Source organism: Bathycoccus prasinos, assembly GCF_002220235.1.
Source record: "Bathycoccus prasinos genomic : Chromosome_2".
NCBI lineage: Eukaryota > Viridiplantae > Chlorophyta > Mamiellophyceae > Mamiellales > Bathycoccaceae > Bathycoccus > Bathycoccus prasinos.
The window spans coordinates 428,828-455,936 of record NC_024007.1 but is presented as its reverse complement, the minus strand read 5'-3'; the positions used below and the strand labels follow the sequence as shown (position 1 = coordinate 455,936).

The following is a 27,109-nucleotide window of genomic DNA, read 5'->3' as shown; positions in this document are numbered from 1 at the left end:
AGAGAGAGAGAGAGAGACTGTTGTGTACCAATATTTTAAATCCATAATATCTAAAACTCACATGTGTGAAAAGATTTTTCTCGTCCTTTATCCACATAAAACGCCTTTAAGGTAGCGCATTCTTGAGAGCGCTTTATTCCCATTTCCTCTCGAAATGTCGACGACGACGCAACGTTGTTCGTTCCTCTCCGGGTGTTGTTCGACGTCGTCCAGATCTTCCGCGTTTACGACGGCGAGTACGCGGGAGAAGAAGAAGAAGAAAACCAACCACGGACAAAGAAGAAGAAAAGCCATCGTCGTTGTGGTCCAAAATGCGATATCTGAACCACCGGAAACGGAGGAGGAAAAAACGTACAACGGCGCGTTATTCCCGGGCGTGGAAATCCCGAGGGATAACACCGAGGCCGCGTTGAAGAAGTTCTCGCGGATTTTCCCGTGGGGGAACGGCGCGCCGATAACGGAGAAAGTTTTGTTTGATTTGTTAAAGGAGGAAGTGCGGAGCGCGCCTTTGTTTGTGCCTTTGTACCAGTACTATCGAGACTACGGCGGGGTGTATAATCTCGGCGCCGGACCGAAATGGTTCGTGGTGGTGTCCGACCCAACCGTGGTGAAATACATGTTCAAAGACAACGCGGATGCGTTCTCTAAAGGCATTTTGACGGACATCATGCAACCGATTATGGGCGACGGTTTGATCCCGGCGAATAAAGAGTTGTGGGCGAAGAGAAGGCCAGTGGTTGGAAGCGCCTTTCACGGGACGTGGTTAAAACACATGACGGACTTGTTCGGGAGGAGTGCGATGAATTTGAGCGATAAGTTGGAAAAACACGGGGAGACGGAACAGATTGAGATTGAGAGCGAGTTGTACGCGATGGCGTTGGACGTCATCGGCGAGGCGGTGTTTAATTACGAGTTTGGCGCGTTGAACGAAGAGACGCCGATTATTAAAGCCGTGTATAGAGTTTTAAGAGAAAGCGAACATAGGAGCACGTTTCCGTTACCGTATTGGCAAATTCCCGGGGCAATGGAGGCGGTGCCGAGACAGAAACAATTTAGCGAAGATATCGAGATGATCAACGCGGAGTTGACGAAACTGATTCGAGAGGCGTTGGAGAATAAACAAGACGTGGATTTGAGCGAATTTGAATCGAGAGATTATAAGAACGTGTCGGATGCGTCTTTGTTACGATTTTTAGTGGATATTCGCGGGGACGAGGCTTCGGATAGGCAATTACGCGACGATTTGATGACCATGCTCATCGCCGGACACGAAACGACCGCCGCGGTGCTCACGTGGACCATCTTTTGCCTTTGCAAACACCCAGACGTGATGAGAAAAGCAGCACAATCGATCGATGAGATTGTGCAAGATCCAAACGGTATCCCCACGGTGGAAGAAATACGAAAACTTCGCGACGTCCGCATGTGTCTCGTGGAAGGCATGCGCCTCTATCCGGCGCCTCCCATCCTCATCCGCCGTGCGATCGAAACCGTCGACTTACCCAAAGGCGGCATGGGGAAATCCATCCAACTGAAGAAAGGCACGGATTGTTTCATCGCCGTCTGGAATCTTCACCGCTCCCCTGACCACTGGGAAAATCCAGACCTTTTCGACCCTTCGCGATGGGACCGCAAATTCACCAACCCAAAAATCGAAGGCTGGAACGGCTACGACCCCGAATTAGTCACCGGGTTATACCCGAACGAAGTCGCCACGGACTACGCGTACGTCCCATTCGGTGGCGGGCAGCGCCGGTGCGCCGGCGACGTCTTCGCCATGATGGAAGCGACGGTCGCGTTGAGCGTCTTGCTGAAGAAATTTTCCTTCGAGCTCGCGTGCGACGAGAAAGACGTGCAGATGATCACCGGCGCGACCATTCACACCAAGAAAGGTTTGCCCGTCAGAGCTAAGAGAAGGAAGCAGCCGTGATCTCAGAGTTATTCGCGCGAGTAGAAGGGTTTAGCGTTTTCATATTTCTATTTATGTATTATCGCGACGACGAAGAGCAGACAAAGCCTCTCGCACCCTTTTTTGTTATTTTTTCTCCGCCCAACTTCCCCATAAAAAGAAGGAGCCCGAAGAGCGAGAGGATGATGCGTTCTCTGTCGTGGATCTGCGCGTTGCTCCTTCTCTCTTTGCTTTTAAGCAGCATCGGTGAAGGTGTTGTTGGCACCATCCCGCGAAGCGCAAGAACAACAGCGACGACGACGGGAGCCGCCTTTGTCGAAGAAGGAGAAGATCGTCTTTTTTCCCCGTCGTGGTCGTCGAAGAAGAAGATAAACGACGACGTACACGACGAAAAGCAGCCGCAGCGATACGAGCGCGAGCAAAGAAGGTCGGTGCTCTGGTCGCACAAAGCGCCGAATTTGAATTTACTCGACGACGGTTCGAGCGCGTCTTCTTCATCTTCATCTTCAGGAAAGTCCTCCTCCATCGCGGACCAACTCGTGAAGGAATTGGATACCGTGGTGGACGGAACGTTGCAAAACGCCGCAGAAGCGTTCGTCGCGAATGGCAACGCTCAGAAAATCAGCTCGAACGAGATTGAAAACGCCATTTTGGACAGCGAATCGTTCCGAGAAAAACTGGAACAAAACGGCGGGAACGACCCGGGATGGACGGACGAAGATAGACAACTCGAAGAGAGTTTAGAAACGAAGTGGGTGGATAATCCGGAGGAGGATATTTCGCCGAAATGGCACGACGCGTACGAGGAGAAGTATTCCGCGGGAATCGTCGACGAGAAGAAAGAGGAAGTGTTGGAAATCGAAGAAGAGATGGAAAAAAGCGGAGGAGAGTTAACGTTCGGGGAGTTAATGGCGAAGAGCGCGACGAGCGGGAAGAAGAATAGTAAATCGAAAAAGACGAGGAAGGAGAAGTCTTTGAAAAGTAGCAGCGACGTCTTAAACGTCGTTTTAGTCGGGAACGGGAAGTCTGTGTTGAAGAAAAGTAACGGGAAGAGCATCGATAGCGCAGATGTGGTTGGTAGATTCAATTACTTCGAAACGAAAGGGTTTGAGAAGAAAGTTGGGACAAGATTGGATTTGTGGTTTTTAGGCGAGTTGAGACAACCCGGACCGCAAGGTTCGCGAGGGTCGAGATTGAGCACCGGGAGGATGGATATGAAAGTGAAGCCGACGTTGAGATACATCGTACCGGTCGTGTATGAGACGCCGGGAAAGTGCTCGAAAGAAAGTTGTAAGCCGAGTAACGCGAAATTGAAACAACGGTTACAAACGATTAGGACGGTCAAGAAGGCGTACGCCAAGTACGGCATTCGCAAGATGCTGGAAATCATGCCTATTGAAGTACAACATAAATTATCCACAAAATACGGATACACCGCGCATTGGCCGTCCTCGGGGATTTTAGCCATCGTGTATTGTTTAGAAAAGTACCCGAAAGCGACGGTTACGATCACTGGATACGATTTCATGGGTGGAAATTTAGGCCACTATTGGGAAAAAGTGAAGAAGAAAGGTACGGTGCATTCGATGAAAGGCGAAGCGTCGTTCATAGCAAAGTTAGCGAAAAGTGGGCGGGTGAAAGTTATGTAGTACGTATAGAATGTCGGATATCCGCGGCAACGCTCCTATTCTAATATCAGTGTGATTATACATGAAAGAATAGATAATATTACAAAGTATTTCCTTCCGTTTTTCGGCGTTTAAATAATTAATTTGTTGGTACAATAGTTGCCACGGATTGTTCTTGCGACGACGACTTCTTGGTATTATTGTTTGTCGCGACAGTTCGTCGTCCTCTTCGTCTTGTATCTCCGAATTTCTTTTCCAACTCCAAAACGTCAGCAAGCAAACTCATCGGCGTCTCTCGCTTCCGTCGACTTTGCGTTGGAAGGTTTGCCAACTGCAACAAGTTGCGCCATTTATCTTTCAGATCCATAGCTGTTCGGCGACCGAGTTTCTTCAACGTCTTCTTCTCGATGGCATCGGCTTCGTCGCGCTTTTTTATTGCCGTCCAACGGCATCCGCCGCACGTGCGCACGCCGTCAACTAACGCTTGCGATTCTTCCAAGGTCCACGGGGAGTGATGTTTCGATCGACGTTGTCCCTGGACGTACGGAGCGTGTTGTTGTTGTTTAACATCCGATTTTGAGACAGTAACGGTGTTACGTTCAACGAGTGCCGTATTCTTTTGTTGAGACGACTCGGCGTTATTATCGGTGACGAACGCATCGTCTTCGCCGTCTTCGTTGGAGTTGCTATCGTTGCCATCGCCACTCGTCGAGGGTGACGTATTTGCCGCGGTGTGCGTAGTGTTCGTCAGTTTCGCTTCCATGGCATTGTTGGTCGCCAGCGTTTCTTTTTCCTTTGCCGTCGCGAGCGAACGAATATCCTCGAGCATGTTCTCTGGAATCTCCGTCGCCTCGCGTTTCTTATACAACACAGGCGATAAAGCCGTTCGCATGACGTTGCGCCACTTATCCTTCAAGTCCACCGCAGAGCGTTGGAGCAAAGCGCCCGAAATTTTTTCGTCAGACAAGGATTTAATATCCGCCCACTGGCCTCGACCGCACCGTTTGACTCCGGCGACTAAAGCTTTGACTTCCACCAAAGACCACGGTCTGTGTACCTTTTGACGTTTGTTTTTGCCGTTCGTAATACCGCTGCTATTGCGTTGATGTTTTCTCTGGTTTTGTTGTTCTTCCGTTGTGGCTTTATTATTGTTTACGCGTGGAATCGTCGCAGTATTAGTGCTCGGCGCGGTATTCTCCCCATTGTTACCCGTCGTCGTCGCTGTCGTCGTCGAGATGCCGTGCAGCACAACCGCCCCACTCTCCCCCCCGATATCTTCCAGCGACGATCCAGACGAGGACCTTCGCATGTTCTTACACAAACTCGTTCGTTTTCTTCTCGGACACTTCAAATTCAGCGGGAAAATTTGCCCGGTACACGTCGTCTCCGCGTTTGAATTTCGTCGGCTTTTTTGTTGTCGGCTGGTGGCGTTCGCGTTTACCGGTTTGAAGTTTGCGGCGGGAGCGGCAAATAAGCCTCCTCCGTCGCCGTCGCCGCATAAGGACATGAGCACGTCCGCAGCCGCGGAAGGCGAGTTCATGAACGGCGTTTCCGGTCGTTTTATGTTTTCTCCCACCGCCGGTCGACTTCTTTTCTTTGCGTTGTTGCTGTTATTGTTGTCGTTATTTGTTCGTTTCGACTGTTCCATGTCTTCTCGGTCTTCGCAAGGCTCTTCTTGAAACGAGTCAAAACCACTCCTTTCTGAGTTTTGCCCTTTCTCGTCCTCTGCTTCCTGTTTCAAATTCAGCGGTGGTGGTGGTGGCATCATCATCATCATCATCCCCGCCTGCGCCGCGGTCGAAGGCATCCCGGCCAAATCTGGAACGAATCCGTTTTTAATCCCGTATTGCGCGCGAGGTCGAGTCAAGTGCACGTTCGGAAGCCTCTGAAACGCATCCACTCCGTGTTGATGAGGATTGGAAATCTCATTTTCTTCCGCCGGTTCGTTAACTTCCCTCGAAATGTCGTTGGTGCTCAAAGAGGAAACTCGCGCGAACAAATTGCGAGATATCTGTGAAAGAACAGGAGAATACGAGAGAAACTGTCAGTAAAAGCACACATTGAAACGAGAAAAACACTTTGACGTTCGATTTCACCGAGATATCGAGCAAAAACGAGTCGCGCTCTCGCCTTTGACCGCAGAACGTTCTCCGTCTTTCGTTCCGATGTTTCGACAAATATCACAGGGTATTTTCGGCGAATATACTTTAATTAAAAAGAAAACGAAAGGACGCACCGGAAACGGCATCAGCGAATATTGCAACGGGACAAACTTCACGGGATCGCCCGGTATTTTAGCGAACGTCACCGGTGTCCCCGCGAAAACGCGCGTTTCGAAGTCCACCATGCTCTGTTTTCGTGGAAATATATATGCGGCACGCGCAAATTTTTGAGGAAACAGAACGAAGAGTCGCCAAAGAAAGTTCTGCGGTCAAAGCCTCTCGTTATTTGAAAGATTTTTCGAAAATATCACATCCTCGCTGGCAAAAATTCTCCTTCTTTACATCGCGGCAGAGGGCAGAACCCTCCACCGAACGAGAGGGAAAAGGACGACCGTGGGACGCTTTTCCGCTCGCTTCCTCTCCTAAAGAAAAAAAGCAGAGACACATACACTTCTATCCTATAGAAATACTAAGAGCATAATTGCAGCGGGGAAGAAGGTAAACGTCACAACAAGGAATTCTGTGCCGCGATTGCAACGTGTATTCGGAAACAGAGGAAGAAATGCTTCTCGGTTGAAGCGTTTCAATCGCACATAATTCTTTCTTTGGTGCATCACCCTCTGCATCGTCGAAATGGAAGAGGAGTGTGGGTGAGTGGAGTCGAAGGTGCTCCGAAACGGCTTCCCAACACCCTTCGAAAAAGAAGGGAAAATTGCACTCACACTTACGCCACTACTTTTTATCTGCTCTAAACACGTTTGCCCGTCGTCTCTCTCTCTCTCTCTCTCTCTCTCTCTCTCTCTCTCTCTCTCTCTCTCTCTCTCTGGTTGTTTGAGCTGGCAAACGCGCGGTGCACACTGCTCTCGTCGTCGTCGTCTCTCTTCTTATTAAACAACAAAAACGCGCAGATGTTGGAAGCGGCGAGAACGAACTACGAGAGAGTGAAATTCGCCCACGAGGCCAATCAGAGGTGGGAAAAGGCGAAAGAAACGTTGTCGTTTCGAAGGAGTGGGAGTGGTGAAAGTGACGCGAAGAAGAACGAGAATAATAATAACAGCAGCAAAAACGGCGGCGGTATCGTTTCAAAAGAAGACGTGAGGATGGCGGATGAAAGTGACATCGCCATCGCGGCGAGAAGAGGGTGCGATTTTGGTTCTTCTTCTCCGTCTGCGTCGACGACGATTCAGACGACGACGCGGGAGGAAAGAAGACAAAAAGATATCTTTTACCGCGCGAAAGCGTGCGAACGGTTCGACGATTTAGGCGGGAGAGGACAGTTATTCGCGTGTTTTGTCGTCCAACCTGCACACGAAGAGAACGTGTTGTGCGTGGTGGACGGGAAAGGACGGACGATGTGGAGAGAGGAGATGAGCGAAAGACTGGCGGAACGACGCCGAGCGAGAGAGGATGGAGGAAAGTTGAGAGCGGGAGAAGTCGTGGACGTAGGGGCCTATCAGTGCAGAATTACCAGCGAAGGCGAAGAGGACGGGCCGTTCGAGTATAGCATCTCGGATGGTGAAGGAGGCAAGACGACGTCGAGCGAGTACGGGTCGGGGGAGTCGTCGGCGGCGTGTTTTTCTTCTTCGGAGGACGAGGCGGAGAGGACGAAGAGAAAACCGCCGCCGCCGCCGGAGATGGTCGTCGAATTGAAAGTGAACGAAAAGACTGGGAAACTTCAACCGCCACCGGGGTACGCGTTAGTCGCGAAACCGGAATACGATGAGTTTGGAATAGCTATTGAACACCCAGGCGTGGAGTACGAGCCGCAGAATTGGTGGCAGTACTTTTGGGGGTACGCGAAAGTTCCGAAACCGCTCGAAGTGACGCACAAACAGAGGAAAGGAGGTGAAGTTCTGTCGTCGTCGTCGTCGTCGTCGTCGCGAAGGAGAAGATCGACATTAAAGGCAGGCGAAGAATATCGAAAAGAAAGGGACGATAACACGGAAACAACGATAAAAAAAGAGAAGAAAGAAAAAACGAAATGGATGCGAGACGGATGGCCCGGGAAATCCGAAGGCAAACCGCGTCCTCGACCGTTTACGGACGAGGAAGTCGAGCAGGCCCGCTTTGAACTCTTATCGAGAGAAGCCGAAGCGAGACAAACGGCCTCGAAAATGGAAACGAGAGCGAAACTGGAAGCGGCGAAGGCGGCGGAGGCGGCTTTGGAAGCGGCCAAAGCTGCTTTGAAAGTCAAAGAAGCAGCGTTAGCCAACGCTAAAGTGCAAGAGGCAGTCATGCGCGCTGAACAAGCGCGAACGGCGGTGATGATGGCAAAAGAAGCCGAACGATTAGCGAAAGTCGCGCTGGTATCCACCTTGCCGACGCATAAAGACTACGACAACGCGCAATACGCGACGCGAAACGTCAACTTAGCGACGAGAGAAGAGTTTGAGCGCTTGTACGGATTGGAGGTGAACGCGACGAACTATCCCGTGTTGGAGGCGTATCGCAAGGCTTACGAACATCAGCGTCTGAATATGCCTCCAAGTTCTACCTCTGCAGCACCTCTTACTCCTGAAATGATGGCGTCGGCGGCAACGAAAAATAATAACAACAGCGCCATCATGGATTCGTTGAAATGGCTCGCCAAGGGTGGTCCTTTGCAACAACAACAATCCGATCAACAACACGAACGACAACAAAGGTCAACCATCGTTTCGCCAAAAGTTGATCCGGCTGTTTTTGCTCCCGTTACGCACGAGTTTCAAAAGTTCATGCCTCAGCCCGCGGCGGCGGTCCCTGTTTTCTCTCCCACGGTTCTGGAGCAGCAACAAGAACAAAGAGTCCCTGTCGTCGCTACTACCACGGAACACCCGCCCGAAAAGAGTGAAGAAGACGAAGGAGTAGACTTCGATAATGGTAGAGATTGTGAACTCGAAAAGCCGCCAATGAAGAATGAATCAATCTCTGTCAAGAAGCCGTCGACGGCAAACGGCGTCAAAGTTGTTCCGACCAAAAACAAAAGAGAAAAGAAGTTGAGCCGAAAAGAGAAAGAGAAGGCGCATTTGCTGGCCAAAATTGCAGCTTTGGAACAAGAAGCCGCGAGGAAAGGTTTCGTGAAGTCAGGAAAGAAATCTGTGCCCATAATTGAACACAAAAAAGAAGACATCTTCAGCTCTGTCGAGAATAAGAACAAGAAACAACCGACGGCGTCGGAGGCAGTTGTCGTTCAAGATCGAGAGAAATGTACGCAAAAAGAAGTGTCGCTTGTGAAGAGCCGCGCGCAGTTTTTCGCGTTTCAAAAGTGCCAAAATCAACATCGAATTAACGACGACGACGAAACGTCGAAGAGACCTTTATCGACAACTGAAAAAGCGCGCTTGGAGATTGAAGCCGCGTCTGCGGGATTATCGGTCGCAGACCGAGCAAAGCGCGTCGCGAACAACTTCAAACCAAAAGCGCAGCACGCGTAATTGATATTTTGATCACGACGATTGTTGCCTCGCATGTTAGATGAACATTTGTAAATAAATATATGTTTTACACACACTGTACTGGTACCGGTATTTCTTAAAAAATTTTCTTTCTTTTTACTTTGGCGCGAGCGAATGTCTCTCTCCTCCCTTGGCAAACTGTGTACTCACGAACGAACTCGTCACGCTCGCCGGCTTCATTTTCGCCCCATTTTTCTTCGAAGGAATCAACGACCGCAAATCCCCGCCGCTTGCCGCTAACCCGAACAACGCCAAGTTCACGACCCAAAGCATGTCCTCCTTCTCGAAACCCAACAACTGCGGAAAGGCGTCCGTGATCATCTTATGCACAGAATGAGGCACCGGCAAAGGGTGTCCAATCGCGTTAAAAATGCCGTGATACCCACCTCTTCCTTTCGTGTTCCCAATCGCGTGATCCGCCATGTACCCCGCGCTAATTCTAGTACACAATCCTTCTGCGTTATACGTAAAACTACAAATCTCCGGCGCGGATTCCACCTCGATACCAGTCGCGGGAATTTTCCGCTTCCCCATTCGCAAACCATCTCCCGTGTGCTTTCCTTTAAATTGCGTCGTGCACCACACCTTATATTGCTGCTGTCTCACTTTTGTGTCCCATTCAACTCTCATGCTGTCGTACAACAACTCGTAGTCGCTATTCGGGAACCCGCCTTGGAGATTCATATTGGCAAAAAAATTCAGATATTCCTCCTTGGTTTTCGGCTTCTCGTAACACGCGTCGTAGATGAACTCTTCAGCCAATAACTCCGGACATCTCCGGCCGAACCTGTTTTTCAACAACTCTTTCGTCAGCGCAATTTGCGTGTTCTTCGACAACCCCGGCGCGGATGGGAGCTCTTCCTTCAAAGCTTCCTCCAACTTTTGTCTCCGACCGCCGTCTGCGGTCATGTATTGTAAGCGAGAATGGATAATGAAAAACTCTTCGTTTCCCCGCTTTTCTTTCTTACGAGCAGAAGCAGCAGCGGCTTTACGAGAAGAAGAAGAAGAAGAAGAAATCAGCCCGGCAGTATTCGTCGTCGAGGAACGTTTAAACGATAAAGAAGAACAGGACGATGACATTGTCGACGAGGTGGATTAAAAGTGAGGCGTTCGTGATGGAAATGGAAATTTTAAAGTGCACACGTGGCAGCATATCAGAGCACAAAGAATCAATCTGAGCACCGCTACAAGCGGTATCACTATCATCGTCTCCCTCTTCCTCTTCCTCCGCCTCTTCCTCTCCCACCACCTCGGCCTCGACCACGACCAGCTCGACCACCACCGGATGTGTGCATGATCGATTCTACGCCTCTTCGTTTCCCGTTTCGATAGTGCGTTTCCGCCGCGAAGGCGTTTTCTTCGTCCTCCGCGGCGGCTTCGCGGATACCGAAACCGACGAGGCGTTTCTTGTCCCCTTTTTTTTTCTTGTCCGCCGCTGAAGGTATCGCGGCGTCGAAGAAACCTTCGCGGTTTCCGATCGTTTTCTTTGGGTTGCGTCGTTCGGCGTCTCGTAAGGTTTGCGCGGCGCCGCCTTCGAGCTTGGCGCGTTCGATCAGAGGGAGGTCGACGTGCGAGTTTAACTTTTTGGTGTAGGCGGTTTTGTGGAAGGCGTCTTTGACGGCGTACATTTGCGGCTCTTTCGCAGAAACCGTGGAAGAAGATTTCTTGGCCTTTTTGTTACCCATGGTGGGTGGTGCAGTCGATGTTTTTTTGGATGCCTTTGAATCCATATAGTATCCTACGCCGCGCTTGCCGTTGGAGAAGACGTACCCTTTCTTCGCGCCCGCAAACGCAGTTGAAGGAATGAAGTCGTCTCCTGTTTTGCCTGGTCGTCCTCCGACGTCGTCGTCGTCGTCCTCCTCCTCATCGCTAGTATCTCCTTCTTCTACTTCTATTCCTCTTCTCTTGCTATCTTTCTTCTTCGTTTTCTTCTGTTTGGAATCTTTTTCTTTTCTATTCTTTTCTTTAACATTTTCTTCTTCGTCCGAGGACGTATCGAACGTATCGAAATGTTCTTCGATCAACTCGCGCTTCTTCCTCGCGTCTACTTTAGCCGCGTTCGGATGCAACAACTTATAATGCTCTGACTTCTCGTCGATTTCAAAGTCCTCGTCTTTAAAGAGCGCACCGAAACGATCGTCTCGCATGAGTTCGTTTTTAATCTCTGGTTCTCCCTCCAACTCTTCGTTATCAAAGTCGGCGTCCGCGTCGCCGGTTTTGAAGCTCGCGGTTTTCTCGCCGCTCGCCAGTTTCGCCGCAAACGCCGCGTTAACTTTCGGCATTTTAAGTTTCTTCTTCGGTGCGATTCTCGTTTGTCTCTCTTTCTCCATCGTCTCAGCAATCTTTTTGTTTTTATAATCCTCGTACGAGAACGGATTGGAAACCGATTTCGCTTTGCCGTATAATCTGTTGTCCATGAAATAGCCGTGCATGTATGCTCTCAACATCTTCGTTCCAATTAAGTGGTCCAAACCTAACTCGCTCAACTCTTTCGCGGTCACGAATCGATAATCGTCGTACAGCGTTTCTCTCTTTTGTTCTTCCATCTCTTCGGTTAAATTTTCCAAGAACGAACACCATTTCGGCGCCGGACCGAGACCGGGGATGAAATAGCATCCAATCTTTGGATCTTCCATGATAGTAAAAACTAAACCGCTATTTTCCCAGCAAACGATATCGTTGATTTCTTTCCCGTCTCTCGGTTCGACCGCGACGTAATTATCCCCGCTATTTTGCTCCCAAACTTTCACAATTTTCTTATCCGTACTCATCACCCGCTTCTTCCCGTCCGCGGTTTCGTGAAATTTGATGTCTATGATCGGTTCGCCGTACATGTGATCTTTCGTCACCTTTGCTCGGCTCGACCGCAAATCGAATATTCGCACGATACCATCCGAGCTCCCACACGCTAAGTTTAACCCCGAGTCGTCGAATCGCACGCACGTCACCCCGGTTTTCTCCTCCGAATCGCTCATCTCCGTTCTATTCTCTAAAGTACTATCTCCGCCGCACGCGTGCAATCTCCCCACGCTTCTCTTCTGCCTCAAATCGAAACACTCCACGCTTCCGTCTCCACCTCCAACGGCGACTAAACCGTGCGTCGGGCTGATACCAACGACGTTTAAATCCTCGCACTTCGCCTCCAACGGCGCCAAAAACCGTCCTTTCTCCAAATTTAACCGGTACACGTCTTTACTCGATCCGCATACGATTAAATCCGCCGTTCGTCTCGAAATCGCCAAGTCTCTCCCCTGTCTCGGCGTTCGAACGTCGTAATACGTTCCAAACTTCGCGTGAAACCGAATCGCTCTGTCCGCGCATAAAAACGCAATCTTTGAATAATCTTCGCCTAAAAGTTGAAAGTCCACGATTTCGCTGTCCAAGTGTCTCGTAAACTTACAGCTCAGATTTCCCAAATCGAAGCACTTGAACATGGGCGGATGTAACCCGCTCACGACCAAGAACTGTCCATCCTCGGAAACTTTCCCTCTGTGCGCACACGTCGGAAACGAATCCAAGTCTTGAATCAACTCTATCCGTTGCTGATAATTCACATCTTTGCGTTGCTTTCTCGAAGGTTTCTTGTTCGTTTTCCCGTCGGCGGCGAACTGCGGATTGTGTTTGCTCGAGGCGACTTCGTACACTTTCACCCCGTTTAGAGCGCTCGTCGCTCGGAGAGAGGTGGTCGGAGGGTCCGCCCCTGATGCGCGGGACGTCATCTTTTATTCTTCCTCTCCTCTTCCAACCGCCTTTCTTAGTAAACGAGACGATTTGATGCGCTATTTTGTGACGGAGAGGCGGCGGTAAAAATGGTAAAAGAGACGAATATATAATAACGTTTACGAATACACGACATGTAAAGGGATGATCTCTATTTCTCTCACTCTCTGATATCCAAGACGCCAAAAGACACTCGCTTTTCGTGAGAGATAGATTCCGACGATCGCAGTATCTCTGCGTTTGATGAGTAGTATTAAATTAATCTTGATTATCCTCCTCGCGATCGTTTCCGAACAACTTCGTGCCGTACTTTTGGTACCTCCGGCAGGCGGCGAAATACATGGAATACGCGCCGATTAATACCGTCGCGACTAAAATATTCCTCGCGCTTTCCGCGCCTGGGAGTTTAATCGATACCGCGTCTTGCGGTAAAATCCCGCATCCTTGCAACATTTCTCTTTCTCTCACGGTGTACTTTCCCGCGGGTAACTTCAAACTCTCCTTCCCGGAAAACGTCCCTAACTTTACCTCCGGGTTTAACTTTTGCACCTCGGCGAAATCAATTTTTCTCGCCGTGATCACGTCCCCGATCGTTTCTCCTTTCCTCGGAATGTACGTTCTCGGTGCGTTGATTTTCGCGATCCCGTTGATGATTTCTAAATCTCTCGCGCTTAACGCGCCGCTCGGTATTAAAATAGTCTGCCCAATCTTCGGTGTGCCCGAGCCGATTTTTTTGTTCATGTTTCTCAACGTTTCCACGTTCAGTTTACGTTTACTCGCGATGGATTCGAGCGTGTCCCCGGAGCGTAAGGTGTACGGTCGCGTGCCCGAGCCTCCTCCTCGTTTCGCCGCTTTTATTGGTATTCCTCTCGATCCAGTTCTCGCTTTCGCATTCCTGTTCTCGTCAGAGACGAACGTAACTCGTTTTTGCCCTATTCTTTTCCCGACGACTGTGGAAGAATTTTGCATCCTCAAACCTTTCGTCTTCAAAGCATCATTCGTAACAGTAAAACTCATGCCGACGACTTTCGACCGCAACGAGAAGAACAAAAGCGCTCTTTCTCTCTCTCTCTTTCTCTCTTCTCTCGAAAGAAAAACAAGAAAGGGCAACAAAGTTTTGAGGAAAATGAAATTTCGATCTCCAACAGGAGTAGTAGTAGTAGTTGTGTTCTTTCGCTTAAATTCCAAAGAGGAGAGGAAAAAAGACTGACGAAAAAAGACCGACGAAAAAAGACTGACGAAAAAAGACTGACGACGAAAAAAAAGGACTGATGTTTTGAGAAAAAAAAAGGAAATCGAAGAAAAAAGGAAAACAACTGCCACACAAAAATAAGGAGAAGAAAGTCATTCATTAATTAAACCACAGAAGAATACTCACAGAAGAAGCGCAGAGAGAGAGAGAGAGCGCGTGAAAGAGTAGTCTCAAAGTGTTGTTCTCTGTTCCTTTTTTCTCTCTTTTCTTTTGTTTCTTTCGACGGCTGAGAAAGAAGAAGAGGATTAATAATAAATGAGCGATTCGTCCGACGGCGAATTATCATCCTCCGGAAGTGGAGAAGAGGACGATTTTATGATTGGAAAGAAAACGAAGCAGGGGAAACGGGAGAGCATTTACGGCGCGTTCGCGGAATCAGAGGAAGAGGACGACGAGAGAGATGGGAAGAGGAGGAGAAGCAGAGGAGGAAGAAGAAATGATTTTTCAAAGCCGGTTGGGTTCACCAGAGCAGGCGCTTTTCATGGAAAGAAAGGAGAAGAGGAGGAATACGAAGAAGAGGACGACGATGATGATGTGGCAGAAGAGAGACGGCAGAGCGGATCAGGCGCGAGCGGGTTAGGAGGCGTGAGAGTCGGTGGTGGCGGCGGTGGCTTGGGCTTTACGAGCAATACGGAGAACTACGACGACGACGAGGACGCGAGGACGGGTATAGGCGGCGGCGGTCTCGGCCTCGGTTTCGCGCCGGCGGGTGCTACTAATCACGAAGAAGAAGAAGAAGAAGAAGAAGAAGAAGAAGATTTTGATTTGTTACCGTCGTCGTTCGGACAACGCGTGGTGGCGAACGCGAGGCAGAGAATGCGAGACGCGGAGGAGGCGAGGAATGCGGCGAAAAGAAAACGCGAAGAGGCGAAAGCGAAGGAAAGCTTTGCCGCCGGGTTAGGAAACGAAGACGACGACGATACAGACGATATGAGTAACAACAATAGAAAACGAAGGAATAGTAACAAAGATGTTGGACACGAAAAGATCGTGAAACCGGATTTCGAAAAGCACACGAAAGGTATCGGCGCCAAGTTATTAGCGAAAATGGGCTACAAACCTGGTCAAGGTTTAGGCGCCGATGGGAAAGGGATTTCCAGAGCCATCGAAACGAAACTGCGACCGAAGAACATGGGCATGGGCTACGGCGATTTCGAAGAGAACGTAGAAAACGAAAAGAAGACTCAACAAAAGAAAAAGAACGGTGGTAGACGAGGGGGCGCAGACTACGAGAGCGAGAAGTTGGCCAGCGAAAAACGAATAGAGGAGAAAAGAAACAACGTAGAAACGATAGAAAAGAAGCTTTGGAAACGCTCCGCGAAGGAAGATGTGAAACGAAAAGCAGTCAGATACGAAACGCCGGAAGAATTGATCGCTCGACGCGAGCGAGAGCGGCAAGAGTTGGACGACAACATTGAGAATAACAACGCGAACGAAGGTTCGTTCGTCGAAGCTTTGCACCAACCGAAAATGAAAATCATCGACATGAGTAAACGTGGCGGCGCGAGAGAGTTGGAAATCGACGGCACGTCCTTTAAATCGACGACCGGACAGTACCTCCAAGGCGACTCGGACGACGACGAGCAGCGCATAGACGACCAACATTTACCGGGAAGAGAGTTGTTGCGAAATTTGAACGCGATGGGGAAACTCGCCGCGTCGAATATTTCTTTGTACGACGCGAAAGTGCGAACGGAAATGGACACGTCCGCGGTGTTAATGCGCGAACAAGAGCGGTTGAGTCAAATCGAGAAGGACGTGAAAAAAGCCGAAGAAGATATCCGAACTTTGAACGAGAAGGTGAAGCTGTTGGTGGAGAACGAAAAAGACGAGAACGACGAAAAGATTCTGGAACAATGGTTGGAGCTGAAACGCGACCACAAAGAGGCGTTCGCGGAACTCGACATTGCTGCTGTTGCGGCACAAAAACACGCGAAGAAGTACTTCGAAAAAGCCTTTCGCGCGTGGGATCCCAAGAACCAGAACGAAGAAGCCTCAGGCGACGACGACAAGAACAGTTCGTATAAACTCGCCTACGAAAACTGCGGCAAGTGGAGAGACGTGCTCGTCTCGACGACTGAGATCGTCAAGAAGCAAGAGTCGTTTTTGAACTACACCGATGACCCAGTTATCGAAACCGTCGAAGACGAAACGTTACTCGAAGAAGTCATCGAAACGCCGGTGACGATGAAAATTATACGAACGCTGATTCAAGGATGGGACCCGCGCGACGTGAAGTCAAACTTAGCGATGGACCTCTTTTACGAGTGGCAAAGCGTGTTACCACGCCGCTCGTTGGATAAGATCGTTGAGAATGCCATCATTCCGAAACTGACACGAGAGATTGAAAAGTGGACGTTCGTTGAAGACGCTGGCGACGAAGGAAAAGTAACGTCTTCTTCCCCGTCGTCGGTACCCTCAAAGTGGATTTTCCCATGGCTCGAGATGCTTTTAGAACCTATCAAAGCGCTTTCGTCGACAATAAAACAAAAGTTTGCGAACGTGATAGACGCGTCTATTGGTGACAAAGCAGTCGCAGTGGTTGAACCGTGGGTGGAAGTAAAAACGATCGTCTTTGGTCGAACTTGGTGGTCGCAGTTTGTCGAGAAGACAGTCGTCCCGAAACTGGTCGCCAAAGCGAGTTTGATTGAAATCGACCCCGCCGATCAAAATTTGGAGATATTCAACAACATTCTTCTGTGGAAAGCCGTCCTCGCATCGAGCGAAGAAACCGATGGCGGCGGGGGCGTTGCTAAAGTTCTCGAAAGAAGTCACTTTTGGAAAAAATGGTCCTCGACTCTAAAATCGTGGCTAAAAGACGAGAAGAATTGTGATTTGATCGAAGTCGCCGAATGGTACGAGTCTTGGAAGACGCTTTTAGGCGAAGACGTGTGTAACCACGAGCGTCCGCGGACGCATTTACGCCGCGCGTTAGAGGCGATGAACGCGGCCGCAACGGGAGAACCCATCGCGCTTTCCGACGGCGAAGACGACGAAGACGCTCGACAAACGCTCGCCGGACGAGACAAATCCCCCGGCAAAACTCGCAAAATCAAATCCAGCTCGACCGCGAAAAAAACGCTCAAGGATATCCTCGAATCCGTCGCGTCCGAAAACGATTTCGCGTTCCTCCCGAAAAACAATCGTCGCACGCGTCTGGAAAATCTCCCGGTTTTTGCTTTCGGCGGCGTCACCGTCGCCGTGGACGCGAACAAAGACGTCGTTTCCGTCTTGGCCACCGGCGCGGGCGAAGAGTCCTGGCACGTCGTCGGCATCGAAGAGTTGGTCGAGCTGGCGAGAATGAAAGCGTCCATGATGAGTGACGATTAATTTAGAGACAATGGTGATAAAACTTTGTCGTTGTTGTGCATTTAGGTAGAGAACGCGCGCGTGTTGTACATTACGGCACCATTTTAGTAAACATCCATCGCTTCTCTTTTCGTCTCTTCTTCTCCGCACAATTTTAGGGGATTCTACTCAAATGGGGACGACCAAAACGAACGACTCTTTCGCTTTGACGACGTCGGCGACAAAACCATCGTCCACCGTCGTCCGACATTTTGTGGGCAACCAAATCCCTTTGGCCATTCTCAACGATCCTAATCTCGCTCGAGCGGTTAAACCGTTACCGGCAAACTATTCCTTTGAAATCCATAAAACCATCTGGCGGCTTCGCACCGGGAACGTCTCTCGATTGGCGTTACAGTTTCCCGAGGGGTTACTCTTGTACGCGACGACGTTGGCGGATATATTCAAAGTTTTCGTTCCTTCGATAAAAGACGTGGTGATTCTCGGCGACGTGACGTACGGCGCGTGCTGCGTGGACGACTACGCGGCGACCGCGTTGGGGTGTGATTTTTTAGTGCATTACGGACACAGTTGTTTAGTGCCGGTGTCGATGACGACGTGTAAGACTTTGTACGTGTTCGTGGACATTTTATTCGACGAGGAACACTTGGTGCAGTCAATAAGGAAGAATTTTCCGAACAGGACGGATAAGATTGCGTTAGCGGGAACGATTCAATTTGCATCGGCGATCGGGAAGGTGCGGGAGACGTTGCGGCCGTTTTACGAGTGCTTCGATGTCGGGAGGACGAAACCTTTGAGTCCCGGGGAGGTTTTAGGGTGCACCGCGCCAAGTTTAGGAGATGGAGAGGTCATGGGAGCGAGAAGTGGAGATTCAATGGGAGAAGAAGGAAAGAAGGCGCACGATGCAATTGTGTTTGTGGCGGACGGTAGGTTTCATTTGGAGGCGATGATGATTGCGAATCCAAACGTGCCGGCGTATAGATATGATCCGTACGAACGGGTTCTGACGAGAGAGTATTACGATCACGTCGGGATGCAAAACGTGAGAAAGAGCATGATTTTACGCGCGAAGAAAGCAAAGAAATTTGGTTTGATTTTAGGGACGCTCGGCAGGCAAGGTAATCCCGCGGTGCTGGCCAGACTGGAGCGGTTGTTCGAGTCCAGGAATAAAGAAACGGTTGTATTTTTAATTTCCGAGATATCTCCGGAGCGGATAGCTTCGCTAAGCGAAAATGGTGGCATAGATGCGTTCGTTCAAGTGGCGTGTCCGAGGTTGAGCATCGATTGGGGCGAAGCGTTTATTGTGCCGGTGCTGACGCCGTACGAAGCGTACATTTGTTTAGAAGGCGCAGAGGCGTGGGACGACGTGAACACCGTATTAAGCGAAGGAAAATATGAAAAGAAAGAGGTTCCGAGTTATCCGATGAAGTATTACGCTGACGACGGGGGCGAGTGGACGAGCTCGCGGTTCGCGGAGCGACAGAAGAACATGGGCAATCGCAGAGACAAACCTTCGGTGCGACTCGTGGTGAGTTCCGGGAATTAGTAGTAGGAAATAGGAGCAGCAGTAGTAGTAGCAACATGTGTATTACGGTATTATAATATTATTAGCAATATAACAACTAATGCTTTCAATAATGAATGCGTATCTCTCCTTTTCTTCTGTACAGGGTTTTAAAATTACAACTTCTTTCGCGCGCGCGGGGCTAAAATTCATATTTTACATCTCTCTCTATCTTCTTCTTAGTTCACTCCGAGAGTCGCTATGTGCGTCGATTTCGCGCCCGTCGCGCAATCGATGACCTCGTACGCCCCGCCTCCTATTTTTCCTACTTCGACAACCTCTTCTTCGTACCCGGATTTTTTTCGGACGACGAATACCCTCTCGAACCACCTCTTCGTGGCGTACGTTAAAGGATGGAAATTGGTGTTGGCCGCGGTACCCACATTCGCGTTGCGATTATAATATTTAGTTTCCACGCCACCCGTCATCATCGCATCCATGCCGACATCGTGTTGCCAATCTTTCTTGGCCAACATGTTCGCATCTTCCATGTCATCTTTCCTCTCCGAGACGACGACTTTACAGCGCGCGGGCGCTCGACTTCGCCACCCGTCGCGGTGACTTCTCATCGTCGCTTTCCGTTTCGCCATCGTAGAGTACCTGGCAGCCTCTACAATCGCCGCGCACACTCTCGCGTGCGCCGCCGTTCGCTCTCGATTTCCTCCCATGCCGCTTCCACCGTATCGATCGGAAAACGCAGAAACGTCGCACACGGCGATGAGATTCGGCAACTCTTCAACCGGCAAAACGTGCAACGCGGACATAATCTTCACCACGTCCTCATCCGTCGACGCGTATTTAATGGATACCCTTTTCGCCGCTCTCGTCGTGATGTATTCTTCGGACGGCACCCACGTCCTCGTCGACAAAACATTTTTCGTCTTCTTCGCGCCTTTCGCATCCACAAAGCCGTCGTCGTCGTGACTCTCGTTCGCATAAATGCTCGGCGCCGCGAACGTTTCCGATTCCAACGCGTCTCGACGGCACACGAACAACGCTCTCGGCAAGAACGCCTTTCCGGAAGCGCCGGAATCTTTTTCCTTCCTCCTCAAACTTTCTCTTCTCGCGCTGTTCTCGTTGATATCCTCGTTTTCCACGAACGCGTTTTCTCGCTCTCCTTCTTGGTCTTGGTCTTCCTCTTCGTCTTCGTCTTCGCACACGCACTCTCGCGCGCACCTGGCGAACAACAAGGAGGCGGTCACCCCACAGTCTCGCGAACTCGTCGGCGCGATGACGAGCGCGTTCGGTGCGCGAGATATATACTCCTCTTCCTCTTCGTCGTACATAACATCGTCGTCGCGCGCGTTGTGATGCTCTTTAAAAGCATTCTTCTCGTCGTCGTCATCCTCCATCGTTTCCTCTAAACGTTCGTTCCCTCGAGCGTCCTCGAGCGCGTTCACGTCGTCGTTCTTTTCTCTCGCATGAAAGCGAGCATTCGTGTTGTTAAGATTGGAGAAAGGGTGGGTGAATTCTCGACAGTCCCATCCTCCTCGAGGTGGTGCGACGCGTTCCTCCTTCGAGAGGAGGGACATGTGTTTTGTGCGTAGTTGTTTTCCGCCGCGCGAGAGAGATTTGTGTGATGCTTTCGCTCGGGAAATTCAAAACTTTCGTCTGTGACGCGTCAGAGAAAATTGTGCGCGCGGAAAACGCGATGAAACTCACCTCGCGAACGACGTTTCCTCCCAAGTCGGGGAAGGAAAAAGGAACGCGTGAAAACGGAGAAGTGATGAGAAAAACGTCGAATTCGTTTTCGGACGAAGTCGCGTTGTTTCACGAGGGTGAATACCTGGAGAAGTTGCGCGAATTCAGAGCGCTCGTGTTGCGTCGAATTCGAGCGCACATCGACGACGAGGACGAGAAAGAAGAAGAAGAAGAAGAAGAAGAAGAGAACGAGGATGACTGATACACATACACGTACACGTTACATAATACTCATACAAAGAAAGAAAACGACTAGACCGAAGTCGATGCTGTTTTTTTACGAAGACGACCACCCTTGAGGGAATGCGTTTGACTGCTGTGCTTTTGGTAGTGTTTGACGTATTCGCACCCGACGGCGAGGACGAACAAACCGAGCGCAATCGCGTACGTCGTCGTGAACGGTTTATCACTGGCAAAGAACACGAAGGACCCTACGACGGTGAGCAGTTTCCTCGTGGTCGTGATCGCCACGGCAGGCACGGCGCCGAAATGTTTCACGATGATGGTGTATAACCACGCGCCGAAGAAGAAGGACACCGATCGAAACGTCAACAACATGAAATACAACGGCGTATCCCAAAAGAACATGAACGCGTGCGGTTCTAATAAGACGACGAAGAAGAATATAAAAATCGCACCAACCGCATTCGTCCAAAGCATGTTCTCACCAACAGTCGCCCCGTAATCTCTCAAGATCCTATCCGTCACGTTCGATTGAAACGCGCCGATCCCAATCGTGATTAGACTCAACGTCAAACCGAGCGCGTAGTTTTCGCTCGGATTTTCCGTTTTATCCGAATTCTCTTGCTCCCCGAGACCAAACTCGCACGCCGCCGCGACGAGTAAAAAGCACGCCACGTAATCTATCAACTCGTACCTCCGCTTCAACCACACCACGGACACAAACATCACCGGAATTAGCTTCGCGCTTTTTAACACCGTCCCCGTCGCGTAATTCACGTACTTATACGCAAACTTTCCTAAACTCGTATACAACGCGATCAAAATCCCACCCAACACGAGCGTTGTTTTCGGCGCTTTCGTGTGCCAAAATCCACTCGTATACGTATCCTCTGCCTTTCCTTCCTCTCGTAAATCCACATCGCTCGATTTCGCTTTGTTTTTCTTCGCGTCCTCCTCCTCGCGCTTCTTCTTTTCCTCCTCCTCCTCCTCTTGGTCCCACCCGCACAGTTGCACCAAAACCGTCAGCGCGCTGAACACCACTAACTCGCTGAACGCTAAGAACCAAAAGAAATCAAACCCGGGTATTTGTTTGATGATGTACTCCTCCGCGACGCAGGATAAGCCGAGCGCGAGTATGGTGAGGAAGGAGAGGAGGATAAACGCGAACGGCGTTTGGAACTTTGTAGAACTTTTCGTCGTCCCCACGCGTCCCTTCATCTCTGATGTTGTGTCTTCGTCTTCAAAGTCTTCTTCTTTTATTCCGTGTCTCGGTAACAGCGCTTCGGTTTCCTCCTGATTTTCCCTCGTGGACGTCATGCACGTCACCGCCGACTCGTTCTCTCTCACTCTCTCTTTATCGCAGGGTGCTTTTAAAGCGCGCGTATTCAATCCTTTTCGAGTCTGATTTCTGGGGAAAAAGCCGCACATTTCGAACGCATTTCAACACGCATCAGAGCACACTTTAAACGACGCTCTCAAAAAGTCGCTTTTTCTCCGTTGGTGTTGTCGTCTCGAGAAGCGTCTCGAGACGACACGCACGACGAATGTCCGCGAAAGACGACGAGGAGGCTGACGAAAAGGGTGGTGGTTTTCTCCCCAAAACGCTCGCTGCTCGAATGACTCCTCCAAAGCCGTTTTTCCCGACACATCAACCACAACAACAACAACCGGGGATGACGATGGGAACGACGACGACGGGAACTCCTGGTGTTGGAGGGGGATTCGTCGTTGGTGGTTTACCCGCACCTCCGATTTTGGCGGCTTCTGCGCGCGGTGCTGCGCCTACAGCCGCGTCGGCGGCGCCGATCGCGATGGGAGGAGGAGGAGGAGGAGGACCAGGAGGAGGGATGATGATGATGATGAATCCGATGCTGATGCAACAGCAACAGCAGCAGCAGCAGCGGATGATGATGATGAACATGCAACAACAACAACAACAACCCTCGGCGGCGGCGGCGGCGGCGGGAATGATGATGATGATTCCTCCTCCGCCGATGAACGCGCCTTCGCCCGCTTCGCCTTGGACGGAACACGACGCGCCGGACGGGAGGAAATATTACTACAACCAACTGACGAAGAAGTCGACGTACGAGAAACCGAGAGAGTTGTACACCGCGAAGGAGAGTTTCGTGTTTGAAAACTGCGCGTGGAAAACGACGTACGATAAGACGTCGGAGAAGTATTATTATTACAACAGAGAGACGAAAAAGACGCAGTGGGAGACTCCGGAGGAGTTGACGAGGACGGAGGAGAGGTGGGAGCGAATGAACGAGGAGAAGACGAGAAGAGAGAAGGGCGGCGGCGGTGAGACGCGGAACAGAGATGAGAACGGCGACGCGATGAACGCGCCGGCGTCGGCATCCGGTCCTCCTCCTCCGCAACAAACGCACAACCAAGCGTACGTGCCTTTGCAGTCGAATTCAGAGACGGTGCTGACGTTCGAGAACGACGAGGAGAGAAAAGCGGCGTTTAATAAACTTTTGGAGGATATTAATATGCCAACCTCGGGCACGTTCGAGCAGTTTACGCAGTTAGCCGCGAGCGACGCGAGATTCAACGCGCTCAAGAAAAATGGAGAAAAGAGAAACTTGTTCAACGGGTTTCGATCGAGAAAATTAAGAGCGGAGAAAGAGGAACAGAAAGAAGTCGAGAAACGGAAACGCGTGGCGTTTAGAAACGGTTTGCAAGATTGCCGAGTCAAATACGACATCACCTCGAAATCGAAGATTATTCGAGACTCGCCGTTAGAGCGGAATTTAATGTCGCAAACGTGGTTTACGAACATCGAATCGTTGAAAGAACGCGAACATTTGTTTCGCGATTTTTGCTCTGGATTACACGTCATCGAAAGAAAAGAAAAGCTAGCAAAGAAAGAGCAAACGAGAGAGTTGTTTAAAGGCTTGTTATTGGAGAAAGGGTGCAATTTCAACTGGCAGTGGCGACGGGACGTGATGAATAACGCGGCGATTCAAAACGACACGAGAGCGGTGCATTGCGATCGGCAAGACCAACTGACCGTATTTTCCGAACTCTTTCGGTCGTTCGATCAAAACGAAGTCGAGACTATGAACCGCGAAAACGCCGTGCGGTTCCGAGAGGAACGGAAGAATCGAGAGCGCTTTTGCGAGACGTTGAAAGAGTTGGCGGAGAATAAAATCTTGACGCCGAGGACGCTTTGGAAAAAGTTTAAAAACGAGAAGCTCGAATCGACGGCTTCGTTTGGCATGTGTAATGGGAACGTGAGTGGGAGCACGCCGAGAGAGTTGTTCGACGACGAAGTGATCAAGTTGGAAGAGATGGTGATGGAAGATGCAAAGCGATTGGAGACGTTTATGAAAGAGAACGCGTCAAAGGACGCGTTTCCCGGCTTTCAAAACGAGAACGTCGTCGACTTACTCGACGAAAGCGCGATGGCGACGGCGAGTAGTGGTAACAAGCTACCACCCTTCGACGATATCGTCAAATATTTAGAAGAGTACGTGGAAACGAACAAGGAGGCTTTAGTGAAGAAAGCGTCTTTATCGCCAAACATTCAACCCACGTTTCTTTGCGAAGTCGTAGCGGATACCATCGAAAGGATCCACCGACGCAAGAAGCGAAAGTTGCGGGACGCGTTGGATGATTTTGAGGACTCTTTATACGACGAAATGAAACTATTCGACGAAGTTTTGAACGATAAAACGTATTCCGAAACGAAAAAAGCGTTCCAATCGTCCTCGTGGTGGACGAAATGTTCGAAAGAGTTCGACGTGAGCGATGAAAAGCTCGAGGAGATATTCGAGGACGTGAAGAAGGACCGATTGAAAAAGTTAGCCAAGAAAGAAAGCGGTGGCAGAGGTCGCGGTGGTAGCAGTAGAGATTATAGCAGTAGTAGAAAACGTTCGAGAGACGGAGAGAAAGATGAGCCGACGGAGAAAAGAACAAAAAAAAAACGCGCGGTAGACAGCCCGGAAAAGGAAAGCAGCGAATCGGGAGAATTGAAGTAGACAACAAACAGTAGCAGTAATTAGAGCGTTAAAATTCTTTTGATAATTGCATTAAAATCGGTATTGAATACCTAATAAGTAATAAATGTGAAAACTTCTCTTACACTTGTTTTCGTTCACTCGTCGTCCCATGATCTACAAAAAATAAATGATGTGTTGTTGTGTGTTCTATTTTTCTCATGAACGCGACAAACGGGTAAGCCATTCTCCCATGGTATCTCTTCTCTATCTCATCGTATGTTTTTCTTTCTTTTTCTTTCTTCTTATATTCTGCTCTCTCTTCTCTTCTTCTTCTTCTTCTTCTTCTATATATCTTTTTCCTCTTCAAACTTAAAAAAACACACGCATGTCTTCGTCGATGTTTGTGACTTGATTCTCCATTTGTAAAATTAAACGTTCATCTCCTCCCTCTCTTCTCTTCCGCCAGCGTGCTATAGAATATTATATTCTGTCTTTCTCATTCTCAGTATCTCTCCCTTCTCTTCTCTCTCTCATTTTTCGTGTGGTGTGTGTTCTCTTTCCATGTCGTCGTCGTTGATGTTTTTTCTTCGTAGTATTATTGAAGAAGTTTTATAGTATTTATTATCAAGTGGTTCACACGAAAGAGTCGCCTTACGCGCACTTATTCGAAGCGATCGATTTTAATTTGCATCGGTCTGCCTTCCAACTCAACGCCGTTGAACCCGGCAATCGCAGCTTGCGCTTGCTCTTGCGTTTCAAACAAAACCGTACCCCACCCTTTGGATCGACCGGTGTCGTCATGGCACGTGGACTTGGCATCCACGACGGTGCCGACTTGTTGGAACACTTGTCTCAAATCGTCCGAGGTTGTCGACCACGGCAAGTTTCTCACCACAATTTGTAAACCAGAACTGTTTTCCGGTCTGATTTCTCTCGGTGGCTTCGTCGCCGCCGCCCCGCCCGGTCTTTCCGCGCGCACGATGATCGATCTCGCTCTGCACTCGGTGTCGTGCAACGCCTTGACGCCCGCGTCGGCGGCTTCTTTGCTCGCGAAATCAATCAACGCCCACCCTTTGGATCTCCCGCCGGATTGTCTGGCAACTTCACATCTCAACACCGGGTGCCCGATCGTTTGGCAGTGTTCAATCAACGCTTGTTCGTCGGTCTCCCACGCCAAGTTCCCGACGTAGCATCTGCACCCTTCCTCCGCTTCCGGCAAGTTGGTCGGTCTTTGCACCGGCGCGCCGCCGGATCCTCTCGAGGAGGATTTCGGCGCCTTCGGTAACGGATTATCCGCGCGAACGGAAATGTTCCGGTCGCCTAACGCGTGGCCGTTCATCGCTTGCATCGCGGATTGCGCCGCGGACTCGTCGGAGAACGAGACTAAGGCGTATCCTCTCGAGCGGTTTTGGCGACCCTATTTTAACATTTTGCAGAGACAAGAAGAAAATTTTGGTGTCAGAGGAGAGAAAAAAATATCAGAAAAACAAGCGTAAATTTTGCCCAAACGGCATGCCTTTTTACGAGAGAAGACGACCACGAAAGACGGCCAAATGTCATCTCATCTCGCTCTCTTTCTTACAGTAGGAGTGACCTCTCAAAACTTTACCCCCCGCGTTTCTTTCGCGCCGCGCGAAATCTCTCTCCTTGTTTTCGGCGCTTTTAGGAGAACGATTTTCGGAGGTTTCGCGGAAGAGAGGTTTCTCAGAGAGAGCGCGTTGAGACGCGACGACGATGAAAAATGAATCGTCGGCGCGAGAAAAGTTTTTCTTCGTTTCCCACAAGCGCGATCGAATCAAAATTATATAAACAAAAGAAAGAAAGTAGAAAACGTACGGTTGGGATCTCGATGTTCTCCGCGTCGGTGAACAAACCCTGTAACTCTTCGACCGTGGTCGACCACGGGATGTTGCCGACGTATAAGCGGTTGGATTGCGGTTGTTCGGTTGACATGGTGTTTTTAGTGCGTTTGTATAAGTGTTTTAATGGAGACGGACGGACCGATTCAGTGGCGGCTTCGCTCTCTCCAATTAGGTTTGGAAACCCTAAATAGTTTTTAAGTGATTCTTTCTACGGGGAGAAAGAGCGCAGAAGACTCGTATAATAAATCATGTGGCGAGTGCTCTTGGAAACCGTCCTCGCGACGGGAATCTTTTTCGGTTTATACGGAGCCGCGGATGCGGTGCGTTTCGCATGTAGAGAGTTGTGTTTTCTTTCGTTCGTTCTTTCTTTTCTTCTCGAACACAGCAAAAGAAGCGCGCGTTTATGTTTGGTATTCTTTTGAAACACTTTCGTTTGGA

The 27,109-nt window shown here is 49.8% G+C and overlaps 13 protein-coding genes across 13 annotated transcripts; 6 read left to right on the top strand and 7 right to left on the bottom strand.

Annotated features, from left to right (window-relative positions):
- Positions 1-154: 154 nt before the first annotated feature.
- Bathy02g02430 (predicted protein) lies at positions 155-1,930 on the top strand (the record flags this gene model as incomplete). Its single annotated transcript, XM_007514444.1, has 1 exon — positions 155-1,930. One exon carries the CDS (start codon positions 155-157, stop codon positions 1,928-1,930), a length of 1,776 nt encoding a protein of 591 aa, XP_007514506.1.
- Positions 1,931-2,094: 164 nt separating this feature from the next.
- Bathy02g02420 (unknown protein) lies at positions 2,095-3,558 on the top strand (the record flags this gene model as incomplete). Its single annotated transcript, XM_007514697.1, has 1 exon — positions 2,095-3,558. One exon carries the CDS (start codon positions 2,095-2,097, stop codon positions 3,556-3,558), a length of 1,464 nt encoding a protein of 487 aa, XP_007514759.1.
- A 118-nt stretch (positions 3,559-3,676) lies between these two features.
- On the bottom strand, positions 3,677-5,344 carry Bathy02g02410 (predicted protein; the record flags this gene model as incomplete). The annotated part of the gene is made up of 1 exon (XM_007514484.1): positions 3,677-5,344. One exon carries the CDS (start codon positions 5,342-5,344, stop codon positions 3,677-3,679), a length of 1,668 nt encoding a protein of 555 aa, XP_007514546.1.
- A 1,263-nt stretch (positions 5,345-6,607) lies between these two features.
- Bathy02g02400 (unknown protein) lies at positions 6,608-9,112 on the top strand (the record flags this gene model as incomplete). The annotated part of the gene is made up of 1 exon (XM_007514907.1): positions 6,608-9,112. One exon carries the CDS (start codon positions 6,608-6,610, stop codon positions 9,110-9,112), a length of 2,505 nt encoding a protein of 834 aa, XP_007514969.1.
- A 117-nt stretch (positions 9,113-9,229) lies between these two features.
- On the bottom strand, positions 9,230-10,213 carry Bathy02g02390 (predicted protein; the record flags this gene model as incomplete). Its single annotated transcript, XM_007514965.1, has 1 exon — positions 9,230-10,213. The coding sequence occupies one exon, from the start codon at positions 10,211-10,213 to the stop codon at positions 9,230-9,232; it is 984 nt and encodes a 327-aa protein (XP_007515027.1).
- A 122-nt stretch (positions 10,214-10,335) lies between these two features.
- On the bottom strand, positions 10,336-12,852 carry Bathy02g02380 (nucleolar protein 10; the record flags this gene model as incomplete). The annotated part of the gene is made up of 1 exon (XM_007514735.1): positions 10,336-12,852. The coding sequence occupies one exon, from the start codon at positions 12,850-12,852 to the stop codon at positions 10,336-10,338; it is 2,517 nt and encodes an 838-aa protein (XP_007514797.1).
- A 259-nt stretch (positions 12,853-13,111) lies between these two features.
- On the bottom strand, positions 13,112-13,870 carry Bathy02g02370 (predicted protein; the record flags this gene model as incomplete). Its single annotated transcript, XM_007514898.1, has 1 exon — positions 13,112-13,870. The coding sequence occupies one exon, from the start codon at positions 13,868-13,870 to the stop codon at positions 13,112-13,114; it is 759 nt and encodes a 252-aa protein (XP_007514960.1).
- Positions 13,871-14,360: 490 nt separating this feature from the next.
- Positions 14,361-17,435, top strand: Bathy02g02360 (predicted protein; the record flags this gene model as incomplete). The annotated part of the gene is made up of 1 exon (XM_007514653.1): positions 14,361-17,435. The coding sequence occupies one exon, from the start codon at positions 14,361-14,363 to the stop codon at positions 17,433-17,435; it is 3,075 nt and encodes a 1,024-aa protein (XP_007514715.1).
- A 151-nt stretch (positions 17,436-17,586) lies between these two features.
- Positions 17,587-18,960, top strand: Bathy02g02350 (diphthamide biosynthesis protein 1; the record flags this gene model as incomplete). The annotated part of the gene is made up of 1 exon (XM_007514477.1): positions 17,587-18,960. The coding sequence occupies one exon, from the start codon at positions 17,587-17,589 to the stop codon at positions 18,958-18,960; it is 1,374 nt and encodes a 457-aa protein (XP_007514539.1).
- A 197-nt stretch (positions 18,961-19,157) lies between these two features.
- Bathy02g02340 (unknown protein) lies at positions 19,158-20,510 on the bottom strand (the record flags this gene model as incomplete). The annotated part of the gene is made up of 1 exon (XM_007514486.1): positions 19,158-20,510. The coding sequence occupies one exon, from the start codon at positions 20,508-20,510 to the stop codon at positions 19,158-19,160; it is 1,353 nt and encodes a 450-aa protein (XP_007514548.1).
- Positions 20,511-20,931: 421 nt separating this feature from the next.
- Bathy02g02330 (predicted protein) lies at positions 20,932-22,290 on the bottom strand (the record flags this gene model as incomplete). Its single annotated transcript, XM_007514748.1, has 1 exon — positions 20,932-22,290. One exon carries the CDS (start codon positions 22,288-22,290, stop codon positions 20,932-20,934), a length of 1,359 nt encoding a protein of 452 aa, XP_007514810.1.
- A 116-nt stretch (positions 22,291-22,406) lies between these two features.
- Bathy02g02320 lies at positions 22,407-24,848 on the top strand (the record flags this gene model as incomplete). Its single annotated transcript, XM_007514588.1, has 1 exon — positions 22,407-24,848. The coding sequence occupies one exon, from the start codon at positions 22,407-22,409 to the stop codon at positions 24,846-24,848; it is 2,442 nt and encodes an 813-aa protein (XP_007514650.1).
- A 622-nt stretch (positions 24,849-25,470) lies between these two features.
- Positions 25,471-26,762, bottom strand: Bathy02g02310 (predicted protein; the record flags this gene model as incomplete). The annotated part of the gene is made up of 2 exons (XM_007514455.1): positions 25,471-26,226; positions 26,646-26,762. The coding sequence occupies 2 exons, from the start codon at positions 26,760-26,762 to the stop codon at positions 25,471-25,473; spliced, it is 873 nt and encodes a 290-aa protein (XP_007514517.1).
- Positions 26,763-27,109: the final 347 nt, after the last annotated feature.